Source organism: Bactrocera tryoni, chromosome 3 (genome assembly GCF_016617805.1).
Source record: "Bactrocera tryoni isolate S06 chromosome 3, CSIRO_BtryS06_freeze2, whole genome shotgun sequence".
In the NCBI taxonomy this organism is placed as follows: Eukaryota; Metazoa; Arthropoda; class Insecta; order Diptera; family Tephritidae; genus Bactrocera; species Bactrocera tryoni.
In genome coordinates, this window is record NC_052501.1 from 142394 (window position 1) to 156727 (window position 14334).

Genomic DNA, 14334 nt, shown 5'->3' on the forward strand with positions numbered 1-14334 from the left:
CCAGGGATGATTGATTATAGTGCTAATTTTTACCGTCGACGTAATTAAAACCTCAAAATCTAAAGGAATTCTTCCCAATGTGGACTATACTATCGTAACAGATACTTACGGTCCCACCAGCAAGATCTGAAGTTGAAAGTATGATCTGATATACTATGTGCCGAAGCTGAGTTGTTTAGTCATTTTTATTATACTCCTTAAGTAGCGCCTAAAAGATGCAAAGTGAAATGGGCCAACTTCAATCCAATGCTTATGTCTGGCTTATCTTTTATAATCTGATTCACAAAAAGCAAAATACTTCCGAAAACATGAACACATAGTAGAACCGCTAACTTCCATTGGTTGTCAGCCAACTTTTTATATATGTACATATGTATGTAAGTACATACTATTATCCACACACATCCATATACATACATACATACATATATATGCTGTGAGTATAAACCACACAATTCTAAGGCAACACTACTAAGTTTACACCAAAAATTATATAAAACACTGCAGAAGTGTAGAAGCATAAATAAATAATAATTATGGATAAAGTTATGTAGTTAAAATCAAATTTTGTAGTTGATTGTCCGATTCAATGTTATAAATGTTTTCCAGTCTATGAAATTTAAAATATGTCTCAAAACAATTTAAATGCAGTGCTAAACCAAAGGGTAATATACAACAAATTTATATATACACATATACACAAACGTAGATAAATGCGCAACAACACGAAAAATCAGCCATAAAGAGTTGCAACAGATAACTCACAATTTTTAGACTGAAAATTTGTAACAGTAAAAGAAGAAACTAAATGACAACAAAACACAGCTGACAAATAAGAAATCCTAAAAAGAAAATAAATTATATGAACAACGTGAATTTATTATACTCAGTTAAAGAACAAAACATTTAACATAAAATGTGAAAGGTAAATTGAAATAAGACGCGCTACAACAAAAATCGCCTCAAATTCCTTTGAATTATTGTGCGGATGCCACTTAGAGCGTGTAACGCATAAATGAATGCGCAAATTTTTAAATTATTTGTTACGAATACTTTGTATACACTTATTAAAATAACTAGTACTAATGGAATGACACACTGTATGTGTGTCTGAAGAAATTTGATATTCGAGTTTATTTTATACCTCCTTTTTGGATGAAGCATTGAATGTTGTGACTGGTTCAGAAAGGATGTGATAGGAGCAGAATCCATTATGATTTTTTTCATCAATTTAAGAGTCTTCGTGTTATAAATAAACTTTCTTTTGATTCCTATTGAAATAAATGCCTAGTGTTTATCGCCTTTTATTTGCGAGTAAAGTTTATCTTATTTCCTAAGCAAAAATATTGGATTCATAACTCGTTTCCTGCTGAAATGACACAACTTTATTTGATTTTTTTAAAAATAAACTAAAAGCAATAAAAGGCTAATACATTAGCATTTTAGTTTGATTTTTATAAAATAAAAATACTATAAAATTATTTCGAAGTTTGCAAGTTAAATGAGCAAGAAATCACATACAATATGGAATGAATTATTTTTTAATTTGAAATATTTTTTCACAATCAAACATACATACATAAATATGTATGCATAGCTAGCAGATGAAAAGTTATAAACGCTAAAAACAAGTTACTAAAAATCATAAAAAACAAAATGGCATGAAAATCGGTGTTTACAACATAAAAGCGAACTAGATAAGTGAAAATTTTGAATGTAATATAGTAAACGATTAATTTATTAATATTGAAAGATAAGAATAAATGCAGATATTTTTAAAAAGTGGTTAAATGTGTTTTATTTGAATTTAAAATGATTTCATATTTGAAAGTACTACAAAAAGGGGGGGGGGGGGGGGTCGAGCAACAAATATTGAGATGAACGCGACCATTTTTATTTGGAAATTAAAATAAAATGTAAATATTGATTTAGCATCGATTTAGAACTTTAAGCTTCCAGTGATTTTGTAGAATGTTCCATGTTCATCACCCGATGTATGATGCATCACACACAGATGGACCTCACTACACTCCACTCTTCCAAAATTGTAATCACCGTAACGTTTTAATATTTCACGTGCATCGAAAGAGCCTGCTGCTTTCGCGTCTAACTGTTTGCGATACCGATTATTCATTATAGTCATATGCAGTTTCACATTATCTCGCTCATAATCATCAAACCCTAAACCACTACGCAAAAATGGCTGCAGTGCCAAATCAGCAAATTTTTGTAATTCAGGGGATTCTACTCGGGCATATAATACGCGTACTGCACTTGGGTCATCATTCATAATTTCCAGTCCCCTAACTTCAATTTGAAATGGTGTTCGTAGGTCAGAGAGATATGCCCTTGATTAAAAAAAACTAATTTATATATATATAAAATTCGAAAACAATACAGTATCTCGTACTTGCAACTTTGTAATATATCTACAGCTTTAGAACGCTCAGCGGCATCTAGCAATACGCATGTGCTTAATGTTAAATGTATGCACTCCTCTGTTTGGAAAAGCATTTCATCAATACCCGGCAAATTAAGCTCCAGTAGTTCTTTCTGAGGTAAGAAAATCTATATAAGTAAATTTATAAATATAAAACTTATTTGTACCTTAAATTCACAGAATCGCTCCTTTATTTCACCATAATTTAATGGTACACAGGCAAAATGTGTTGGTCGCATACGTTTGCGCAGAGAAACTATTAGCAAATTAATCTTTCTACGAGCCGTCATAACGTTTATTCGTGTTTTACCTGAAAAGTTGTAAAAGTGATATAAATTTTATAATATAAATATATTTACAACTGACCTTTTATAGTGATATCTTCGACTTGTTTCGGACCTTCTCTAGCGCGTGGAATAAAAATTTCTGTACGCGTTTCTGATTCAATGCGCCGTTTCGTGCTGCCTTTGAAACCGATCAAGCCACCATAAAAACTCCTAAAATGAAGGGATTCTGATTAAATTGGCATTAAAAACAAGGTAATAGCCTCTTACTGTGCAACATGCATAGTCAGCTTATAATGACCGCTTTTAAGTTCCTCTATTTGCAAATTTTCGCTATCTTCTTGCTCATCATCGTCATCTTCAGCATACAAGTCTAGAATTATAATCGAGTATAGGATGTGTAAATGGTAAAAGCGACATTTGTACATACCTTGCTCCATATATGCAGTTTCGCTATTTGTTGTTTCAAGTTTATGTTCTTTGCGCTGCATAGCTGCTAGTTGATTACCAAAGTCTTCATGTATTAAATTCACACGATAACAGCGATTGTTGTCCATTCGTTGTAATGGTGGCGCCAATACTTCTCGGCTCATTGTACTTTTATTTTGAGATCTTTACCACAAATAATAAATAGGAAACAGGACTTCGGAAATGTTTGATAACAAAACCAAACAAAACGATATCAAAACTACGAATTAAAATATCAAAAGAAAAATTATGATTATGACCAGCTGATCATTAACTGTCAAAAATTATATTCACCACAAAATTCTTTCCATTTTCTACACGTGCATTTCACAAATATCGTAAACAATTTTTATAATTCCTTAAGTTAATATTTCGGTATTTAAAATCAAAACAATTACAAATTATAGGAAAATTAAAAATGCCACCAGTCTTGATAGGAAAGGAGCCACCAAAATCATGGAAAAAAATTAATGAGGAACGAAAAGCTCTAAAAAAGCAACGTAAACAGGAGAAACTGCTGAAAGATTTGGATAAAAATTCACAGTCTGTCCTCGAGGGAGCTAAGGCTAATGATGAAGGTAAAGACAATATTAAAGCCGATCCTTCAACAATAAGCATAGCGGTACCAGGTTCTATATTGGAGAATGCACAATCTGCCGAACTACGTTCCTATGTGGCTGGCCAAATCGCGCGCGCTGCTTGTATTTTCCGTGTACATGAAGTAATAGTGTTCGATGATGTAGGTGTGGCAACGGCACGTGAAACGAAACGTAATTATGACTCTGATGATGGTGAAGAAAAGGCAAACGGTGGTGATTCCCGGCCGCCAACAGTGCGGAGTAGTTGCTTGCAATTAGCGCGTATCCTTCAGTACTTGGAATGTCCTCAATATCTACGAAAGTTCTTTTTCCCCTTACATAAAGATTTAAAGTACTCGGGCTTGTTGAATCCATTGGACACGCCACATCACTTGCGTCAACAAAACGTGTTTCTATATCGTGAAGGCATAATTTCGGACAAAAAGGCAAAAGACGGTCATTCGTATGTTAACGTGGGCTTATTGAATGACGTGTTAGTTAATAAAGCCATTGAACCGGGTGTCCGCGTCACAGTTAAGCTGGATAATGTGAAAGGTATACTTAATTGATTTTATTGTTTATAGAGATTTGATCGTTTTAAATTTTTCTAGATAACAACAAGAAACTGCGGGGCAAAATTGTCAGCCCAGAAGAACCCCGACGAGAAACAGGCATTTATTGGGGTTATTCAGTACGGATTGCTCATTCTCTTGCTGAAATTTTCACAAGGGGTCCCTTTGCTGGTGGGTATGATCTTACAATAGGTACTTCCGATCGTGGTACTAATGTGCACGAGGTGCCAAACCGTTCGTACAAATTCAACCATCTACTTATTGTATTTGGCGGTTTAAAAGGTCTCGAAGAGGCCCTGGCTAATGATGAAAAATTGAATGTAGATGACCCTGCTCTACTCTTTGATCATTATGTGAATGTGTTGCCACGTCAAGGGTCGCGTACAATTCGCACGGAGGAGGCATTGTTAATTGCTTTGGCAGCACTGCAGGAAAAATTCGAACCCAGTGTACCGGAAGTGGAGGAGAAACTTGATGAATACCAACTGCCGCGCAGTGATGATACTGGCATCCGTCCAGATGTGATTAAAAGTAATAAGAAAAACAAAAAACGTAAATTTGAAGAACATGTGAACAGTCATGAGGATAACGAGGAAGAGCACCGAAAGAATATAATGGAAAGTAAAACGACACTTAAAAATTCAAGAGATGAAAACCAGCGTGCACCTTCAGAAGCTTCAATGCAATTTAATAATGCCTCGAGTAAGATTGATGACGACTTCGAAGTAGTGCCAACGAATGAGATCCAATCAATGGTACCAACTAAAGATTTAGGGGATCTAAGTCGCTTTGACTAATTAAGTTTAATTAATACTGTAGGAAACTAAATAATCATTATATTATAAATTGTTTATAAACATTTTAAACAATAGACCTTTGTATGTCCTTTTAACCTGCATTTAAAAGATATACATACATATATTCTTAAGATGAAATTGAATATGAGACTTTTTGAACGAACACTTCCAACTATTGACATTATTTCATCATCATATGCCTTTTTACTTGTTAATGTACAAATGATCATATTGAGATTTTTTGTATAATAAATATATTGGTATATCTAATTTTCCCCACAATGAATCAATCCAAAATGTATGTTTTCTGTAAAGATTTATTATCTATTACTAATAATCCACGCTTACGAATAACTATTTATGCAAGCTCCAGTTAGATGGAGTTAACAGCTTGTATATATGAAGTTTACATACTCTAAACAAAATATATACATAAATGGATCTTTATAAATGCTGTATTCCAGTGAACTTTGCATTTCGCGACCGTGAGCCTTTTTCATGAAAATAAATTTATTTAATAGCAAATAATATTGTACTTGCAACAGATGAAACTTTAGTGTCGCAGTAGTATTTATTGTTCTGAGCAGACCTATGTACACATTTGCTCACATCTACGTCTACGCGTCACATAGCCTTATATTCTGATAAAATTTTGAATTTTGTTTTGTGCGAAACTGTTATGCCGGTTATGTTGGTTTTGCCGTTGGTTACATTTTTCTTATATTCTACTTTTGGTTTGTATTATTTTTACACAGCTCACTAACACCTATAATTATTTATAATGTTTTGTTTTAATTGATATAGATTAGACTGTAAAATTAAACTAGTTTTTGTGGTTTCTTCTCAATTTCAATACATTTTGCTAAAAACCAATATTTTTTTTTATGTTTATTTTAGGTACCAGTGCATGTTTTTACATACATATATGTACATAAAGATGTTAGCGCTAAACGTAACCTAAATATTGTACCTGAACATACACATGTGCATATGCACATAAATGAGTAAAAACCGTAGGTACATATCTACAGGAAATGCTTATCTCATTAAAAAAAAAATCTGCTATGGTGATTGATTTTGGTTTGGAAAATAACTCAATTAGGTGAGTTTAAGCTGGAAATGTGTCAGAGCAGGTCATGTGAGACATTTTTATTTGTATGAAACCTCTAAATGTACGAACCTAAAAAAGTATGGATTATGGAATGACTTCTGATAAACTAACTCATCTTATATCCGTCCACAGTCCTCAGGATTAGCATGTTTCTCAGGATTTATTAGCAACAAACGAATAGAGCTTCTAATTACGAGTAATGAACTGAGAAAGCTGCAAAACGAGGCTTCTTAGAGTATAAGCATTCAAGAGTGACACACATTTTACAGACTAAGCAGAATTAAAAGCATTTAAATAAAAATTTTATTTTGAAAAATACTGCGTATTTAAATAAATTAAAACTTATTACACTTTTCTGCTTCTATTTGCAATCGGTTGCTTTTAAACATTATAATTACTTTGCCTCCTTGCCACATTTTTGCTTTGATATGAAATACGTTCACACATACATATGTATAAATATGGTTTTGGTAGGAAACTTATTAACTAATATATTGTACATTATTTTTTATAATTTCATTTAATTGTAATACTTTTTCAATACATACATACATTATTATTTATCTTTTCGCTACACAAAATTTAGCGAATAGAAACTGCACAAATTTCGTTTGTCAGTCCGGTTCAGAAGTATCCACCAAGCACCGAGTCGGTATATTTGTATATTGTGTAGAACTACGCAGTGCCACCGAAACTAAGTCTTAATGCATAATGATTATAAGACTAAAAACATATAAATTTTATAAATATGTATGTACATAGTAGGTATATGTATGTACCACAATTTTTCTAAAAATTTAGCTTATTTTCGTTGAGTTTTTGACAATATCAGAACGTGACCGCAATAATAACTCAAAATTTAGAGAATCACATTCTAAAATTATATAAGAAGAATAACGTAAAATAATGGACTCCGTCTTTCAACTAAATATAATAAGAAGCCACGTTATCGTCAGAAATTATCAACTATGGAATGTACGTGTTGTGAAAACGAGTCTCTGGAAAGATATCCTCCTCCATTTCAATGCGCGTATCGCTATTGCCCAGCAACGATTCGGCATCCTCATCTAAATGACGTATTGGATAGCTGATGCCATCACCCATGCTGTTCGAAAAGGGGAGAAGAATATGTGTGCTATAATTGCTAATATACATTTTCCAGAATAGAAGCTTTGATATTCGAGCAGATAAATACATATAAATACCAGATGTTTATTAAATTTTATGAAATTCATACAATACTTAACGTATGTAGGAACTCTAACTATGAATTCCTAACTCCCATGATTCGCTAATTTCTGAGCGGAATTTTGTATTGTGACCATTTTCAAGTCCGTTTTCTCCGTATTGATTTCATGGTTTTTCAATTTTCTTTCCACGAATTAACGAACATTTAATTTAGATATAATAAATAAATAAATCATGCACAATTACTCAGTGTTTTCAAAAACGCTGCTGACTAGCGACTGAAAGTGAATTTGGCAAATTAAAAACACAAAATTGTTTTGCATAATTCCATCGTTTACTCAAATAAGAAACTACTAAATACATTTAAAATATTTAAGAATTAATTGTACGAAATTCGGTATTAAAAAGTATATTATTATAGTTTTGAATGTATTACAAAATTACGCAATATGTATGCATGTATGTATGTATGCAGTAGATAGATAAATAGATAAACCAATTACATTTTTCAGTGAAATATACACACTTATCATGAGGGTATTACATCGATAAATTAATATTTTATACAATAAAGACACTGGTGGTCAAAGAGGAAGATCACTACAATGTCATGAGCTGCGTGAGCTTTTAGCCACTTGGCATTGCATGCCTTTTCTATTTCAATTTTTCCATAATAAGTTGAAAGAGGCTTCAATGAAAAGTAAAAGTGAGAGTTAAATGAAAATATTTTACAATGTAAAACATAAAAATACCAAAAGGAATTAAAGTATAAAAGGCTTATTCTAACAAGCACTTACTTAACATTACTCTAGTGTAAATATGTATGTATATATATATACAGATAGACATTTGTTCATAAGAATTTTTAAATGCTTTTTTAAAACATTAAATTAAAACACACTTATTATATACATATATGACCTTCTAATCATTATTAGGTATGTACTATGAAGATATCGTTGATTCAAAAGGAATATTTTTTCCTACTTTTCTCTTTTGCGATCATATGCAGCTTAGTTTAGTTTTTAAATGCAGTTTATATTGTAAAATTTTCCAGCGTTCTGATATTCGTCAACGCCTTCGTCCTCAATACAAAACTAAAAAAAAATTACTTCGGGAAATATTTCCAATATAATAAGACTAAATAACAAAATCAACAAGATATTTTCCCTACTAAATAGGAGAATTGTAGGTTTTTAACAATTCAGTTATAAAGTACTGGAAAATCTTCAGAGTCTCGTTTTAACCCGATTTTTTCCTTATATTTTTTCAGCTTTATAAATAACAATTTGAAAGGCCCACCAATGGCCTTCATAATTATCTCAATTCCAATGGCATACATAAAGGAGTACTATGATATATTTAAGCTGATGGCTTAACCGCTAGTGCTATATATATAAATTGTAATTGTAATTAAATTGCCTTTTTCAATTTAAAAAAAAAAAAAAAAAAAAAATGAAATATTTAGGGGTTCACTAACGGCTTAATTCTATTGATTTCGAATCGCAATTGAAGTCGTCGCGGTCTTTAATTATGTATTTATATAATTTTTAATTTTTTAAATAACTAATCGTTGGATATTCTGCAGCGAACTAAAATATGAATGTAGCCACATATTTAGCTAATTCTAAACGTTTTGATTATTTCGTTGTTGCTGCTGTTCGTCATTACTGCTTTCCAAGTCTCTCATATTGATAATCACATTCCCGTTGGCAGTGTCCATAGTTGGCACAACTAAAACTTCTATGTCGGTCGCTGTTGGTGTGGTCGCTTCCACCGGTTGTGCCGGCTGAACTGGTATTACAGCCACCATTCCATTGACTCCAGCGCCAACAACCGATTTCACCGTTGCAGTGGAAGCCGCAGATACTGAGCCGACAGCAGCGCCAGTCATATTCAGTGGCAGTGTATCGTCTTCGCGCAGCAACTCATGTTGGCTGTGTTGTTTTCGTTTTTGTTTTTGTTTGATGTAGATAATAGCAATAACAAAAAAACAACAAAAAGATGTGTATGGGTATTTACTCAATTTAAAATAAAAAATGTGAAATGTAATGGGCGTGGATAAGAAAAAATGCTGCGAGTAGCATAAAACAGTTCGGAAAATTTTATTTTATTTGTTTTGGTTCTACTAGCGTTGCCAAGCTGCTACATTACATTTGAACTTATCTGCGCACTATTTAACTGGATTTAATGCTTCATATGCTAACCTGGTTCGCTGCGTGGTATCGCCCATGGAGTCGTATGACTGCATCTGATGCTGCTTTTGAGTTGTGTACGTCAATCCATCGCCGACACTGCGACAAATATGAGTGTGGTAATGAAAATTATTCGAGTTTAATTTTGTTATTTGGTTTTAGTAATTTTTCCACGGTCATTTACAGTTAAATGTGTTATTGTTATTATTTTGTGTGCGCAGCATTTCTATTTGATTATTTCGCATTTTGCACAGAATGCACCGAAGATTTAGGATAGTAAGGAGGACAAGGTATTGACAGAAGGATTCATCGTTTCATTTGAACTAAGTCAAAGCATAAGACACTTTCATTACGATGATTAAAAAAAGCTAGCTATAAGAACTAAGCAACTCTTGTTTCAAGAAAAAAACATTTTTTGGAAATTGGGTGATCAAAATAACTATACCTCAACACACTTTCCAATTCTGGCGAATTCCAATAAGACTGCGTCCAGACGAGGATTTTTTCGTCACTCATTGTTATCAAATTCTCTTTTAATGCTATTTCTTTTATATCACATTCTCAAGTTCTTATATATATTAATGATTAGCTAATTTTTATCGCTATTCGTCTTTTTCAAACCTTACATACTTATATATTTTTGTATTACATACATTCGAAGCCGAGCGCTATTGCAACTATAAAAAAATTTTAAATGAACGGAATGTGGACGTGCGTACCAGTGACCTATTATGTACACTTCGCCTTTTCTCAAAATAGTCCTCGTGCGAATCAATTCTGGAGTCAGTGACCTACAATCTCATTGTCCAGACACTCAAAACGGTAAGAATATGTTTAATTAATTTAATCTTAATTGCGAAGCTTAAAAATTCGTATTGTCACAAAGCAAGGCACTCTGCCCATACTTAGATACTAAATTCTGTTCGCAACAAATACAAATAAATGGTTAATTTTCTTATTTTCAGATATTATTAAAAACTTACAACTACATTTTCGTTGAGTTAAATGATTAAAATTAAGATTGAATACGAAATCATAGTTAATAAAAATAAAAAAGTAAATGCTCACATTAACTGCGCATGAGTGAACGGATATAACTAACTGATATGTAATAAACATGTTTTTAATTTGCCAAATAAATTTTTTTTATATAAAAATGCTATTTACATTCAGTAGAAATCAGAAAATAAGAATTAAAGGTATATTTAAGGCAGAGGAGAATTGTTTACTCAGTAGTGCACATTCTAAAGCAAATAACATTTAACAAATTGCAAAAACGAAAAAGCTGCACACACATGTAAATTGCACATATCAGCAAATTTGTGAACAATTAAAAAATGTTGAAAACACACATACTACGAAAAATATATACAAAAATCATATAAGCAACAAAAGTTACCTCGTGTAGACTGGCAAAAACCACAGTTTCCAGTTATCACCGAACACTTCCTGGAAATTGGCGTATTTACCCAAATTGAAGCCATTCTTGTCTGGGCCACCAATGCGGAATATTGGCGCTCGAAAAGCCTCTAAAGAATTTAGGGTATATTCATTAGGAAATTGTTTCAATTTGATAAAATATGTTTTTGCTATTAGCTCACCTAACGTTGTACGATTCATAAGCGTCAAGTAGACATGGTAACCGAATAGGCTCACCAAGCTTATTGCAAACATTATCGATACAAAGAACAGGAACACTATGTTAAACCGTCCCATGCCACTATTCAAATCGCCCTGTTGTGAAAGTTCCAACTTCATTTTTGAACAATTTTGTAATTGTTTGATTTTGTATGGAATTCAGTGTAAATAATAACAACTACTTGATCAAAACATGCCACATGCATACAGCAAAGAAAAAATAGTATTTGTGTGTGTGAGTTTGCACTTACCCGCCAGAAGCGTATGAAATACTCCAACGATGTTAAGGCCACATAAAGGCAATAAAGTAACGCATAGCCCAAAAAGAGTACAAAATATTTGTAGTTTGTGAAGTTGACACAATTGTTAACCCACGGACAATGATGATCCATTTTGAGTACACAAGCACCACAGACACTACAGTGATGTGCACGATCTGGCTTGATTATTTTGCATTTTTCACAGAAACGCACCGAACCATTCAGTGTGCTAACAACGAATTACGAGGAAAGACATACATTTGAATTAAAGAAAATTGATAATATTCATTTAAAGCAAACCGATTTGTGACTGGCAGCGTCTTGGCAAAATTTTCTAGTATTCTCTTTTGTTGATCCTGAGTGTCAGCATGAAATATGTGCTCTATTTCTGCTTCTGGAATTCGCCACTGTGAGAGGTTGAAAAACAAAATTTACTTATACAACAAAAATTATAACGGGACGTCAGATACATAATTTATTATTATGCTTTTCCAGCGGCAAAAATATATTTTTCCAATCCGTGAAAAATCCCTTGTATTTAAAATAATTTTAGAGTACTTAAAGTGTTTCGGCTTGAAAGCATAATTATTAACGGTTTTGGAGATATAATTTTGGCCACCATATTCAATTAAAAAATTGTATTTAAATTCTTCCCAAAGTAAGGAAAAAAATTAACGCTTTTAGGTAAAGTCTTGTAATAAGAGAAATGTAAGGTATTAATTTATTTTCGTACTAAATATTCGAAAAGAAAACAGAATTGCAAAGTATTTAGCTAAAACCCAAACCGTATCAAATATGACGTCATAATATATCCGGTTTAGCTTCTCAAATACTAAAGTTGAAAACGAAAAATATACAAACTGACTCAAGCATTGTGATCGGCAAAAAAATTTAATAATTCATACATACTTATAATGGATCGCTGATTAAATTCTTTATAAAATACTGACTCATTTCGATTAATATAAAACATTTTTTAATAAGTTTCGCACCTGTTACATGAAGTAGGGGCTTTCGGGATAATAATAAATTGCGATAACGCAAACATTTCAGATAAGAATTGATAACCGTAAAATGTACGATTGCATTAAACCGCAAACGTATACACATATGTATGTATTTACAACAATGCAGTGCACTGTGTGCTTACACTTACATTCGGGGGAACTGTACCGACTGGTGTAAAGATGGTATTCCAATAGGACCAGAAAAACAATACACATATTATATGATAAAATATCAGAAAAACAATTTGTTCAAAGACGTTTTCGATGGATACTGAAAATAAACATATAACTGTAATTTAATTACTGCAAACGAGGCAATTATATTTGATACGTACGTAAGCAAAGCGACACCACATACGCATAATAGGACCATGCGATAACAGCCGCGATGAATATGACTGGTATCCATTTTAGTGCCGCCATACAACTGCCTAAAGCTGTTGATTTTTTACTCTCACCATCATAATTGCCCATTGCTGCTGACATGAACTGTTTCGGTATAAATTTGTGTGCTTGTTCTGAGGGCTAGCTATAGGTTGATGGTCAGGATTTGGCTTTGCATATATTGCGCACACATCTAGTAAGTGGTGCTCCAAATTTCTTGTAAAACTCGGTGCCACTTTCGAAACTTGCGATTCTTAAAAATTCTCTTAAATAGCTAATATATATTTACGTTACAAAATCACTAACACTCAATTTACTATCTATCGCACTAGTTGTACTTAAGTACAATTGATCACCCGCGCTTCGCCTGCAGTCGTTGGTCACCTCAATTTACGTACTTAATCATTTACTGACTGTTTTATATTTTCAACAATTTCTATTACTCCTCTGCCTTGGTAATCACTTGCAAAACAGTACGTATTCTAGACATGGCTTCTGTATGCCTCTACGTCTTATAATTGGATTATAACAAAAGATGAATACTTTGCAAATTGGCGGCTTTTGTTCTTCGACAAAACGGAAATAGTTGTTTAGCTTAGTGAAAGTGAAATTAAAGTTTTTCGTTTCCAAATTTTTGTCTATGTGCTGTTCACTATTATTGGAAAAGAAGAAAAACACAAAATAGCAACTGTCAAACAAAAAACAACGGATAACTAAACCAAGTGCTGGCAAGTGTTACGGGATAGTGTTGCCAGAAATGATGAATTTGACATATAGGAATCGTCCAAATACAAAAGATTTATGGTACACTCGAAATATTGATCCTCGGTTCAAAAATTTAAATTTATGTAATTTTGATATTTCAAAAACAATTTTTACATAATTATCAGAATAGACAATTTCTGAAAGGTATTGCGCAAAATAATCGAATTTACGATAAAAATAATTCTGAAAGGGACATTATAAGAACAAATTCAGAAACTGCAATTTATATACATATTTCTAGTCTAGAATTCAAAGAACTAATGAATTTTTTCAACCTATCCGAACGCACGTCCGAATGCAAAGCAATCAAGTCTAAGCAAGCGAGCTTAAAAAGAATTTAGTTAACAATATTTAGTATCGGAAAATGTAACCCTACTTGTCCAAAGTACACCAACATACAACTCTGTAGAAGAGAGAATATTGAACGTATGCTAAAAGAGAGAGGGAGGGAGAGCGAGAGCCATCGCAGAGCGTATGCGCCCCAAAACGCTTGAGGGGGGCCATGAAAAAGTATGCAAGTTGAATTGGGTTGCACAGAATTGAGTCAAAGTAAAGACGTTGCCGAGTACAGTGAAGTATACTAGATTATCGGAATATAGTTTGAACGAAGAATCCATCAAACGTATCAGTTTAAGAAAATGTAAATT

The 14334-nt window shown here is 32.7% G+C and overlaps 4 protein-coding genes across 7 annotated transcripts in view; 2 read left to right on the top strand and 2 right to left on the bottom strand.

The window, feature by feature from the left end:
• Window positions 1–1772: 1772 nt before the first annotated feature.
• On the bottom strand, window positions 1773–3317 carry LOC120772342 (activating signal cointegrator 1 complex subunit 1). The gene is made up of 6 exons (XM_040100905.1): window positions 3155–3317; window positions 2995–3097; window positions 2807–2937; window positions 2608–2750; window positions 2411–2553; window positions 1773–2348 (listed from the first exon to the last, which is right to left on the bottom strand). Exons 1-6 carry the CDS (start codon window positions 3315–3317, stop codon window positions 1940–1942), a joined length of 1092 nt encoding a protein of 363 aa, XP_039956839.1. The 3' UTR covers window positions 1773–1939.
• A 200-nt stretch (window positions 3318–3517) lies between these two features.
• On the top strand, window positions 3518–5425 carry LOC120772338 (putative methyltransferase C9orf114). The gene is made up of 2 exons (XM_040100884.1): window positions 3518–4325; window positions 4382–5425. The coding sequence occupies exons 1-2, from the start codon at window positions 3611–3613 to the stop codon at window positions 5137–5139; spliced, it is 1473 nt and encodes a 490-aa protein (XP_039956818.1). The 5' UTR covers window positions 3518–3610; the 3' UTR covers window positions 5140–5425.
• Window positions 5426–5772: 347 nt separating this feature from the next.
• On the bottom strand, window positions 5773–13602 carry LOC120772339 (palmitoyltransferase ZDHHC15B). Of its 4 annotated transcripts, none has more exons than XM_040100886.1 (8): window positions 12874–13601; window positions 12688–12809; window positions 11832–11938; window positions 11523–11760; window positions 11235–11385; window positions 11033–11162; window positions 9646–9732; window positions 7818–9375 (listed from the first exon to the last, which is right to left on the bottom strand). In XM_040100886.1, the coding sequence occupies exons 1-8, from the start codon at window positions 13022–13024 to the stop codon at window positions 9066–9068; spliced, it is 1296 nt and encodes a 431-aa protein (XP_039956820.1). In that variant the 5' UTR covers window positions 13025–13601; the 3' UTR covers window positions 7818–9065. The 4 variants fall into 4 exon arrangements, with proteins under 4 accessions (XP_039956823.1, XP_039956822.1, XP_039956820.1 ...); XM_040100887.1 differs by having other exon boundaries at window positions 11235–11367; window positions 12874–13600; XM_040100889.1 differs by lacking the exons at window positions 7818–9375; window positions 9646–9732 and adding an exon at window positions 5773–7355 and having other exon boundaries at window positions 11235–11367; window positions 12874–13602.
• Window positions 13603–14220: 618 nt separating this feature from the next.
• LOC120772340 (cAMP-dependent protein kinase type II regulatory subunit) overlaps window positions 14221–14334 on the top strand; it is a 77138-nt gene continuing 77024 nt past the window's right edge. Inside the window, exon 1 of the mRNA XM_040100893.1 lies at window positions 14221–14327. The gene's annotated coding sequence lies outside the window, so the exon portion shown is untranslated. The remainder of the gene's footprint in view (window positions 14328–14334) is intronic.